Source organism: Elephantulus edwardii, unplaced genomic scaffold (genome assembly GCF_000299155.1).
Source record: "Elephantulus edwardii isolate Elephantulus edwardi_28Jun2011 unplaced genomic scaffold, EleEdw1.0 scaffold00320, whole genome shotgun sequence".
Lineage (NCBI taxonomy): Eukaryota > Metazoa > Chordata > Mammalia > Macroscelidea > Macroscelididae > Elephantulus > Elephantulus edwardii.
This window is the reverse complement of record NW_006400070.1, coordinates 357,396-369,633: the sequence shown is the minus strand read 5'-3', so window position 1 is coordinate 369,633 and position 12,238 is coordinate 357,396. Positions and strand designations below refer to the sequence as shown.

The following is a 12,238-nucleotide window of genomic DNA, read 5'->3' as shown; positions in this document are numbered from 1 at the left end:
TATTTATATTTAATATAATATGTTACTATCATATAATTGCTTTCTTGACCAAGAGTGAAGTGTAATTCTAATAAAGCATGATGGAATTGTTTCCCTGAAGTACAAAAATATATTCTTTTCTATGTGAATCTTATATTAATTATCATTACTAATTTACTATTGTTGTTCTTTGCCTGTGTTTTGTTATTAAAAGGAGTATCAAATGATAAATTATCCATAGTGAATTTCCTACCAGTTTGCCTATTCTTTCCTTACCCTCTCAGTCTACTTGATCTTAATATGAAATTTAGTTTGATTTAAAGAGTCTGTTCTATGCAAATATTAATTGAAGAATTCAGAATATATCACTCATTCATTCCCGTCAAGTGGGAACAGACCCACAGCTGACTCTTGGTTGGGCTTCTGAGGTTGTGAATCACAAGGGAGGAGATCATCCATCTCTTTCTCTTAGAGCTGATGGATTTGAACCATTGGACAGGTGCAGCCTTTGGGTTAACAGTGTAATTCTGTATGGACTTGGCCACCAGCTCTGTCTTCCCAATGTCTTTCTCCTTCATTGCTGCCGAGTCAGAACCAACTCAAAGCTCCTGGTAGCTTTGAACGAGCAGGGAGATACCACCTCTTGGGTAACATCACTGTTCCCTGTGCATAACCAGAGCTCCCTCAGAACAGATTGTTGTTGAGTTCTGTCAAGTTGGAACCATCTTAGAGCTGACCCTCCAGTGAGTGGTTTTTTCAGAGGTAGTAAATCACAGAGGAGGAAATTGCCCATCTTTCTCCCACAGAGCATCAGGTAGATTCGCACTGTGTGACTTTGGGATGACACTGCAGCTCCTTACTACTAGGCCATCAGAGAGCCCTAAGAATATATAGGTATTGTAAAAATTGTTTTAAAGTGTGATTATTTTGGAAAATATTTTTAAATTTGTAAATGTTCTCTCCACCCATTGCAATCTTTGAATCATTTTACCCTATAACAACAAAAAAGGAACAGTCTGTAGGAACATGCAATGGTAATTAATCCTAAGGTTACACTACCTTTTGGGCTGTTTGAACACATCAGTGCTCCTCTAGAGACTTGGCTTCTCAGAAGAAAAATGGACACGCTCCTCCTGAGCTTCTTGAAGGGTCAGCTGTGAGTCAGTCCCAACTCAAGGGCAGTGACTCAGCTATATCATCACAAGGAGGTGTTTTGTGTTCATTTATTAATCCTTTATAGAAAAAGCATGGTCACAACTTAAATATGTATATATGGTAGTTACAAAATGCTTCTCAGAAGTTTTATTATTTAAGTCCAGCAATAACACTGGGAAGTCTATAGAAAAACAATCACATTCATGTTACTGTTGTTACAGGTTCTGTTTGTCATGTACTTGCTATATAAGGAACAGCTTGTCAGACCTTTAATAGAAATAATCATTATTCTCATTTTACTAATAAATTGATGCTTCACACTTAACAACTTAAGCTTGCTATGATCATACTGTAAACAGATGATGAGACCAATTTTCTAATCCAGATCTGTCTAGTCAAAAGCCCATTCTTTTTTCACTATGTCAAACTTCTCCTTTTTCATGTGAGACACATAAATGGCTTGTCCTAATTCACATAGCTTATATATGACATAATTGGGCCTTATTCTTGGGATTTCTCAACTCACATATTATGATACCAACCATGAACATTTATTGATTACTTACTATGTGCTAAGTGCTGGAAGATAGAGCTTCAACTTTATAATTGCTGGTATAGATCTAAAAGTGAATGATTATGGAGTGATGAGGCAGAGCTTTAATAGAGACATGTACAAAGTTGCTGTGTAATTGAAATCACTATTGAAAATGAATACCTCTCTACTTACTAGAAGGTGTTTGGTATTTAAAATGCTAAAAAAAGGTTTTCTTTGTCTTTTTAGGACGAAGAATTGGAACACACCACTTGTATTTGATCTCAAAGAAGGAACTGTTAGTCTCATTCTCCAGGCAGAAAGGTAGTGTGTTTATTATGGTTGGCTATTGTATTTGAAGCAAAATATCTCTACTCATACTAAGTATCTTTTCAAAACCAGTATTATATGAGATGGTATACTAGTAATTTTAAATCATCTTGTTTTAATATAATATTGTTTAAAACAAAGGATGATAAAACCCTCTTAAATCTGTAGTTTTGAATTTTTTAATCTCAAAATTTCTTTATATTGTTGAAATATTTTTGAGGATTATATATATGCTCTGTCTCTGTGTCTGAATATACATCTACCATGTTGTTGTTTTTGTTATGTGCCATCGAGTCACTTGCGACTCATAGCAACCCTGTATACAAGAGCCCTAAATGCCATTCTATCCATTCCTACCACTCCAGTAACAGAATCGATCCATTTCATTGAGGGTCTTCCTCTCCTGCACCGTCCCTCCACTCTCCCAAACATGATGTTCCTCTCCAAGGACCAGTCCCTCCTTATAACATGTCCAGAGTATGTCAGATGAAGCTTCAGAAACCTTGACTCCAAGGAGTATTCTGGCTTCACCCCCTCCAAGACAAACTTGTTTGTTCTCCTAGCAGTCAATACCCTTCTCCAGCACCACAGCTCAAAGGCATCAGTTCTCTTTCTATCATCCCTATACATCTACTATATTATAAATTTAAATAGAAATAAAAGTATTTCTTTTAAAATAAGAATGAACTCATTACAAAGAGAGTGTGATTATATGAGAGCATGAAGTGTAAAACAGGCAAATAATTATGAATTTTTTTCTCACTGCTAATATGCCAGTTTTTTGTTCAGTGGTAGCTTGCATGTTGATATTAATGCTGAAGGCTATGCCACTTGGTGTTATTTCCAGTAAATCCCAGCAGCATTCCCCATGGAATGACTCCTCCACGGAAGAGTGGAACTTCCAAACTAAGACAGAATGGGGTGAAAGGCCTGGTAGTCTACTTTTGAAAATTATCCAATGAAAATCCTAGACAGAATACTGTCTAGTGCCATGCTAGAAGGTGACGCTCTTAGATTGGAAGCCACTTGAAATCTGTGATAGCTGCAACCGTGGGTACCAACAGTTGTGAAGATGACATGGGACTAGGCCATGGTTCCTTCTCAGACAGTTGTCAGGAGTTACTGCCAGTTCAATAGCAAGCAGCAGGTTTATTAACCTTAACTAGTCTCAAGATCTCACTATTTTCTATCCCGTTTTTTCTAGATTTTGTTTTTAAATACTTGTTAAGCTCATTCATTTAATGATCCACTATTAAGATGTGATCAGAAGTGTGAAAAATGGTATTCTCTACAAAACCCTTCAGAATGTAAGCTCTGGTGCCCTACTCCATTGTAATAGTTGTAATACTCCATTGGGGTTTGTACTGCTGACCAAAAGGTGGCATCCTTCTGCTGGTTCTCATCCACCTGTGGCTCCACCAGAGAAAGGTGGTCAATCCCTGCCTGTGTGGTACAGCCTTGTGGGGTCAGCTGTGCCTCAGTTGTGACTTGATGGCAACAAATTCAAGTCTGTTTATTCTTAACATAAAACGAAAAGACTTCAAATCAGTTAGCTGTAATAAAATTGCTATTGTGTTAGGTTTCATCAGATCCACTATGAATAATAGTGACCTTATGCACAACAGATCTGAACCTTGCCCTATCCTGTGCCACCCTCACAATCTCTGATATGCTGGAGCCCACTGTTAAAGTCACTGTGTTAGTCTATCTTGCTGAGGGTCACTGTTAAAGTCACTGTGTTAGTCTATCTTGCTGAGGGTCTTTCTTTCACTGATCCTCCACCCTTTCCAGCATGGTGTCATTTTCTAAGGACTGACCCCTTCCAACAATATGCTCGAAGTCTATGGACTAAGTTTCATCGTCCTTGCCTCTAAGGAGCACCCAGTTTGTACTTCCACCAACTTGACTTGTTTATTCTTTTGGCACTCCATGGAATATTCAGTACTCTTTAACACTGCAGCTCAAACATTGCTGCTTCAGGCCTGCTTATTCATTGTCCAACTTTCAGATGCATGGGAAATAATGGAAAATGCCATGGCTTAGAGTAGACACACCTTAGACTTTAAACTGACCTTCTTGCTCGTTAGCATGTTGGAGAAGTCCTTAGCAGCAGATTTTCCCCAGGATAGCGCATCTTTTGATTTTTTTGACTGCTGTTGCCATGGGTGTTGATTGTGAATCTCAGTAAAATTAAATAATTGATAACTTCAATCTTTTTTTCCATCATTATGTTGCCTTTTGGTTTAGTAGTAAGGGGTTTTTTGTTTTCTTGATTTTGAGATGTACTCCCTACTGAAGGCTCTAGTCTCTGATTTTCTGCAGTAAGTGCTTCAAGTCTTCAAACTTCGGCAAGCAAGGCTGTGTCACCTGTATAACGCAAGTTATTAATGAGTCTTCTTCCAATCCCAAGGCCACATTCCTCTTCATAAAGTCCAGCTTCTTGAGATTTGCTCAGCATACAGACTAAATAGGTGTAAAGAAAGGATACAACCTTGACCACATACGTTTCCTGATTTTCAACCACGCAATGTTCCCTTGTTCTGTTTGTATGTTCTTGGTCTGTGTATAGGTTTTGAATGAACACAATTACATTTTCTGAGATGTCTTTTCTACTCAATGTTACCGATAATTTGTTATTGTTCGTATAGTATATGCTTTTACAGTAAAATCCAAATGCAAATAAACATTCTTCTAGTATTCTCTGCTTTCAGCCAAGATGCATCTGGCCTCAGCAGTGAGATCCCCTATGTCATGACTTCTGAATCTAACATGAGTTTCCGGAAGTTCCCTGTAGATACACTGTTCTAGAGGTTTTAAAATAATCTTAAGCATATAATATTAATGATGTTGTTTATTATGTTGGATCACCTTTTTTGAGGATTGAGAACAAATATGGACCTCTTCCATTCAGTTGACCAGGTACCAGGTTCCAAATTTCTTGGCATAGACTAGTGAACCTATAGGGCTGCATCTGTTTGTTGAAACATGTGTTCAGTCTGTTCCTAAGGCCTTATTGTTTTACCAATGCCCTCAGTGCATCTTGAGCTTCTTCCTTCATGATCACTGACTCTTGATTATGTGCTACTTCCTGAAATGGTTCAGTGTCAACCCACCCTTTCTGGTACAATAACTCTGTGTGTGCCTTCCATCTTCTTTGAATCCTTCATTATTATTCAAACTTTCCCCCATAGAATCCTTCCATATTGCAACTCAGGGCTTGAATTTCATTTTCAGTTCTTCCAAAGACTTGAGAAATTTAAGCATGTTCTTCCTTTTTTACTTTCTAACCCCAGCTCCTTGCTCATTCTGTTCTAATACTTTGTTTTGTCTTCTTGAGTTGTCTTTTGAGACCTTCTATTCATCTCTTTTACTTTAGCTTCTCTTCCCTTTGTTTTGTCCTCTCCATGTTCTAGTACAACTCAGGATTGTATATTTTCCACCACCATTAAAATTCCACATCAAGAACAGTGATACCCCACTACACAGAGGGCAGACTGAGAAAACGATAACCCAGGAAGATTTGAAATAAAGTATGAAAATGTAATCGACAGTTATCTAAAATAGCTACCCATAAAAGTCTTGCACTAAAACCATGTATATTATTCTTCACTGAAGCAGCTCTTAATAGTGTTTATTATCAGATTTTCTAGACTACAGTGGTTTATAAATAGCATGCCAGAAGCGGAATGGTGCTAGTGGACTATTAGAGGTTGGCACAATGACAGGACGAAAAGTGATTGCCTGGCAAAGAAGTATAGACAAAACTAAAAGCTTCCACTGTGGAACTGAGTGTGATGGTTATTCTGATGAAGTAGCAGCTTCTAAGGAGTACCACAGCTGTCAGTTAAAACAGCTGCTGAAGATTATGATCATCGTATGGATAATCTTGAGTGATCAAGAATGTTACATCAAATTTTCTATCCTTATAATGAAATTTAAATATATGACTATACATAAATTTTTAAAGCAAAAAGACATTTTATTGCCATTTATAAGATGTCAGCTACAAACTAAATTTAAAAAAAAAAGATGTCAGCTATCTGAAACATTTTCTGAAATCTTTTTGCCCGATATGTTCCAAATTTATTTATAAATTATTTAGAAATATATTTATTGAATATGCTCTTAGTAAAGGCTTACATCAGTGGCATAAATGATTAGATAAAAATATTTTCCCAAGTGCTTGCATCATTGGTCTTGTATGTATATTTATAAATGTTTGTTTCCTGAAACAGAGCAGAGGTTGAAAGTAACAGTGTCTCATTTTGGAAAGAAGAATATTTTTGACAATCAAAGGGAAAATATGAGATAACATTTTATTACAATTAACAGATATTGTTTCCATACACCAGGACATTCACGCAAGGGCCAAGTCCTTCAGTTATGTAACCAGTTGTTTTCTGGTGGAGTCCAGCTGCTGGTCCCCTGTGTGTCAGAGTAGAACTGTATTCCATGAGACTTTTTCCTTTTCTTTTAATTGTGATTTGAGTGACAGTTTACAAAGCAAATTGGTTTTTCATTCAACCAGTCATACACATTTTGTTTTTTAACAGTAATTACAATATTTTCACTACATTTGCACTTTCCCTACACCCTGCTATCAGGGCTTGTTCCTTGGACAACTGCTGCTTTTTTTTACCATATAGGAAAAATTCAAACTCATTGCGCTGGAATCAGTTCTGACTCATAACAAACTTCCATTGCATTTTCTAGGGGTTCAGGATTTCTTCTGCCAACCCAAAGACTGGAAGTTTGAACCATTATAGAAAGATGTACAGTCTCCTCCTTTGCAGCTTACAGCCCCTGAAAATCTTCTGGAGGGTTGATTCTGACTTGATGGCAATGGGAAAGGGAGGAAATTATAAAGGGAAGAGACTGTGTCTTTCAGTTAGCTGCCCAATTTGCTGTGGGCCAGAGCTTCCTTTGATCTTAAATAGTTGGTTATTTCAAAGAATGAGTGTCCCCCTGGTACTTATAGTACTGTTTATCAACTTTTGGATAAACAATATTCTGTAGGATTTTTAATGACAGATTTTTCAAAAGTAGCTCTCTAGTCCTTTATGCTGTAGTATAGATAGGATCTTTGGGTAAACTCAAATTACTCATCTTTAGCAGCAGATTACATTAATGATTTGTGGACTCCAAGGACACAGTTAATATCACAGGTATTTAAATCGAAGTGTATACATTTTTAATTCATTAAATATAACTTACTGATTTTTTCATCTATTTATTTATGTATTACCTATTCATTTCCATAAGAACTAGCAATTGCTGAAACAAGTGTTTAGAGTCAGTGGTAGACACCAAGACGTTAACATAAGATTTTTAAGAACTATACTGACTTCAGCATTGGGGAAATAGACTCATCAGTATTGAATTACCATGTCTATAAATCAGTAACTTTTAAAGTGGTAGTTTGGTAATAGTTATAAAAATTTATGGGGGTTCTGGTGGCCTAGTGGCAAAAAGCTGCGTTGCAATTCCAGAGGTGCTCAGTTTGAATCCCCAGATGCTCTGCTGGAGAAGGAAGGCAGTCTCCTCCTGTACCTGTCAGATCTGATTTGATGGTACACACAAAACTTAAAAAAAAAATTAATTTGTAAGTATATGTATTCTTTGATCCAGTATTGTACATCTAGACGTTTTACTAAAGAAATGTGTAGATGTAAATTTATATACATTACAAATATTTATATACATTATAAATATTCTCTAAAACAGGAATTAATATATCCATCAAAAGTGACTTAATATAGTATATCCATATTTTTTGTTTTCCATAGTTACTTCTATGGAGGTTGGATTGAAGGAGTTATTTCCCATATTGTTTACATCCTTTTGTTAAATGTCCATAAATTTTGAAAAGAATAATAATGATAGCAATAAAATATTTCTATTTTTTACTTAATAAATACTATGTAGAACCCTATGCTTTCATTATAATGGTCATCACAGCAAATGAACCAGAGTCTCTGCTGTAAAAAGAAAAAAAGTAAGTGTTTTTAAATGTAAATGCATTTCCGGATGATCAAGGACTCTGGTGGCATGGTCTGTAGTGCTGCCATCCAAAGGCCACACATCTCTGCTGTTTGAATCCACCAGCAGCTCTGTGTAAAGATGGACAGTCTTCTCCCATCAGCACTTACAGTCTCAAAGTCACAAGGCAGGCTTCCTGTCTGCCACAGTCAGCTCACTGACAGCGAGTTTGTCCTTTTGATTTGATTACTGATGATCATCATATGATTTTAAAGTCAGAAGCATCTTATTTTAATAAACACTGCCTTTGGTGTTAATTTTTAAGTAATTTTAATTGTTCTGTATTTAACTAGTATTTAACCTTTAATTGTGAGGTATATACTTCTACTTCATGATATAAATATCACCAGGTATTAAAATAGCTGAATTATAATTCATAAAATTTTCAGATTCTCTTTGTATAGAGGTGCTTCTTTAGAAAGAGAAATAAATTGTAGGTAAGCGTAAAGAAAGTAAAATTTTCTCCTACTTCCATCAAAAATCAGAAGCTTATAAGACAATCTAAGAGTCAATATTGACTTTCAGGTTTTTTGTATTTTTATTCTTTCTATATCTACTTAGGAAGCATTGGTGGCCTAGACTATAGGATGTTAAGTTGCTAACACAAAGGCAATGCCTATGTGACAACTCAAATCTTCCAGCAGCTCTAAGGAAGAGAGACAGGTTGTCTCATCCCACATGCTTCACAACCTAGGGCATCCAGTGCAGGGGGCGTGAGGCTGTGTCCAGCTCAGGGACAGAGTGACAGCAGACACAGAGAGAGATAGGCCATCCCTTCCCTTGTGCTTCACAAATTTGGACAGCTCATGCAGGGGCAGCGAGGCTGTGTCCAGTTCAGTGGTGGCATGATAGTGTACACATAGAGAGATGGGCCGTCCCTTCTCACATTGCTTCAAAACCTTGGACACCCTGTGCAGGGGCAGCAGTGTGTATCCAGCTCAGGGACAGTGTGACAGGGTACACAGAGACAGGCCATCCCTTCCCCCAGCTTCACAACCTTAGACTCCCAGTGCAGGGGTAGCGAGGATGTGTCTAGCTCAGGGGCAGTGTGACAGCCAGCGTACACAGAGAGAGACGATATAGAGGTTGATTTACTTACTGACTTAATTGTGTGACAGATTTTTTCCCCCACAGAATACATTGTTCTCTAGCATAAAAATATAATCAAATCCTGTTTGACTATTTTTTTTTAGACATTTTCTTCTTGTAGATGGTGTTGGCGTCTATTTATATTCTTATGAAGGGCGCTTTATTTCTTCTCCAAAATTTCCTGGAATGAGAACAGATATTCTAAATGCACAGACAGTGTCTCTGAGTAATGATACCATAGCAATAAAAGACAAAGCTGATGAAAAAAGTAAGTACATTTTTATAATTTTCCATCTCACATTTCAAAGAAAATTTCTAACAATATAAAAATGTTATAAATGAATTTATAGTTTCTCATCTATTAATATACTCTTATATGAAAGAATTATGAGTCTCCTCTGATGGCCTAGTAAATAGGGAATTACACTTCCAATTTCAAAAGCAGGCAGTTTAAATCCACCAGCTGCTCCACAAAGAAAGTTGAACAATCTCTTGTGCAGTTTATTACCTCTGAAAACCCCCTGGCTGGTTCACCTATTACCCTGTTCCAGCTCGATGGCAATGAACAACAACTGTAACAGCTTGTTCAGACATAAATAGAGAACTAAAGTTGTCATACTATACCTAGTTTCATGGTGTTTTTGTTTTTTTGGTTTTTTTTTGTTCTTGCTGAATCTTCCTCAGATTTTTTAAAAATTAATTTTAATTAAAGTTTACAGGCTTAGGGTTTCCAGTCATTCACTGTTGCACTTTTCTCCCTGTCCCCCACCCTCCCCCAATTCACTTCTCTCCTTGAAAAGTAAAAGAAATTTCTTAAATTATTATATAATCCCTCCCCCCAAGTCCACTCCACTATGCAGCCTTCATTCTGGACTCCTGTCTTGACAGTAATACCTAATAATATGTCCCTTTTAAACAGTTCTTTCCTTCATCTGTTTCAATGCAGTATACATTTTTTTTATCCCCTCTTTCTCAGTCTTCCCTCAACCCTGATGTAAGTCCCGGTTTTACAACAGGGGTCCTGTTCAATATTTGTCTTTTTGTGACTGAGATATTTCACTCCACATAATGTTCTCCAGGGTCACCCATTTTGAATAATATTGCATGAGTTCCTTGTTTTTCAATGCAGCTAGTATTCCGTTGTGGGAATATACCACCACTTCTCTATCCATTCGTTTGTTGATGGGTATGCCTAGTTGTTGTTGTTTTTTTAATACTATTCCTAATTGATGGAACAAATTGATATTAACGCAACAGCAAGGTCCCATGGTAAGGAGTAAATTATACATTTAGTACCTATTTGAATTAATTCAAGACTGCAAGTCTTCAAAAATGGTAGTCATTAAATGTATTGGTCATTTTTCCTATTCCCTTTTCCTTCATTTGGAACATAGAAAATATTGTGCTTTACTGTACTCTTTTATTTTTAACTATATTTTAAATGTAATACCTTAAATTTATAATGAAATAGATGATAGTTATGAGTAATTATATTTTTTATAAAATATAGTCTGCACTACCCTTGGAGGTGAGGATTCTGGGGCTTCGCCTGACATACTTTGGACATGCTGTAAGGAGAGACAGGTCTTTGGAGAGGGACATCATGCTGGGCAGAGTGGAGGGACAGCGCAGGAGGGGAAGACCCTCTATGAGGTGGATTGATTCAGTGACTGGGGTAATCGGGATGGGTATGTCAGAGGCAGTGAGATTGGCACAGGATAGAGCAGGGTTTTAGGGCTGTTGTACATAGGGTCACTATGAGTCGCAAACCACTCGACGGCACATAACAACAACAATGGTCTGTACTAGTATTTATAAATATATTAAGTGTTTTGGGACTCCATAGTCCACTCAGAATAAAGCATTGCCATGTCATTGCCCCTTAATAAAACTTTTAGTAGGAAATACACCTTTAAATGAAGTTGCTTTACGTCTTCATGCCTTAGGCCTTTTCTTAGAGACAGTGTTTGGTAATCATTTTCTTTTTAATGAATTTCATTTTTGTCCAAGAAAAGCTAATAGAAAATAAGAGAAAATCTTACCCAGTCTGTTTTAAAGTATCTATAAAATTATTACTAGTAAGACCTTACTTACTAGTAAGTCCCTTGGTGGACAGTGTTTGGTGGAGCTCCCCAATTGAAGCAAGTTTGGAATCAGGAGTGGGATCCACTTCCAAAATAGCTTGCCTCCGTAAACTCTATAAACTTGGAGAAACGATGTAAATGATACAAATGTTTCGGTCTTTTCATTCATAGGGTCGCTATGAGTTATCTACGACTCAACAACACTTAACAACAACAATAATATCTTGGGAGACAGATTTATGTCTTCAATAAATTTTAAAATCCCAGTAATCACCTTGAGTTTTCTCTGTATTTGTTATCTAATACCACATAAAGGCTTTCATAAAATATACCTGTTCCCAGCTAAATGCATTTTATGCTCGAGTTTTCTTTAGTGTAAATGGTTATTTGAAACAAATGTCTATTTGTAAAGGAGTGGAAGTTAGTGGATATTTACTTAGAAGCAATTCTTTCAGCCCCTTGCTGATTGTTCTTTTTGGTAATTTCTGTTGCATGTTAACACTGAAACATAGACGCATCTTCACATATGTTGAGTCCATTTAAAGTTGTGAAAAGAAGCAGACAAATGTATCCCAATGTTCCAGATCCTTATAATATGGACACTAAGAAAAGGATAAAAGGCCTTTGTTAACAAGAAAGTTATTGATTTTTACAGCCATAAAAATAACTCAGTTTACTTACAATAAAAAGCTTTTACTTACATGGAAACTAAAATTTTCTCATTTTTACCATTAAATGAAAAATTCTGTTACATTGTTTTCTTTTTCTATTTTCTCAGCATATTTGCTTTTCTGATAACATTACTTATTACGACTTCATTTCTTTTGTGAATTCAGCCAGGGACCTCAACTCTTAAGATCATATGGTTTACTAAAAGTATAATGCTCAGAAAATCATAGAAAAATGGGCACAGGATATGAACAGGCACTTCACCGAAGACGACATTCAGATGGCTAACCAACACATGAAGAAATGCTCAAAATCCCTAGCCCTAAGAGAGATGCAAATTAAAACAACTATGAGATATCAT

General features: G+C 36.5%; 1 protein-coding gene across 1 annotated transcript in view; it reads left to right on the top strand.

Annotated features, from left to right (window-relative positions):
* The window catches only part of IFT80 (intraflagellar transport 80 homolog (Chlamydomonas)), a 202,906-nt gene that overhangs the window by 117,633 nt on the left and 73,035 nt on the right, over positions 1-12,238 (top strand). Inside the window, exons 10-11 of the mRNA XM_006901333.1 lie at positions 1,916-1,990; positions 9,229-9,392. Coding sequence (XP_006901395.1) covers positions 1,916-1,990; positions 9,229-9,392 — 239 coding nt within the window. The remainder of the gene's footprint in view (positions 1-1,915; positions 1,991-9,228; positions 9,393-12,238) is intronic.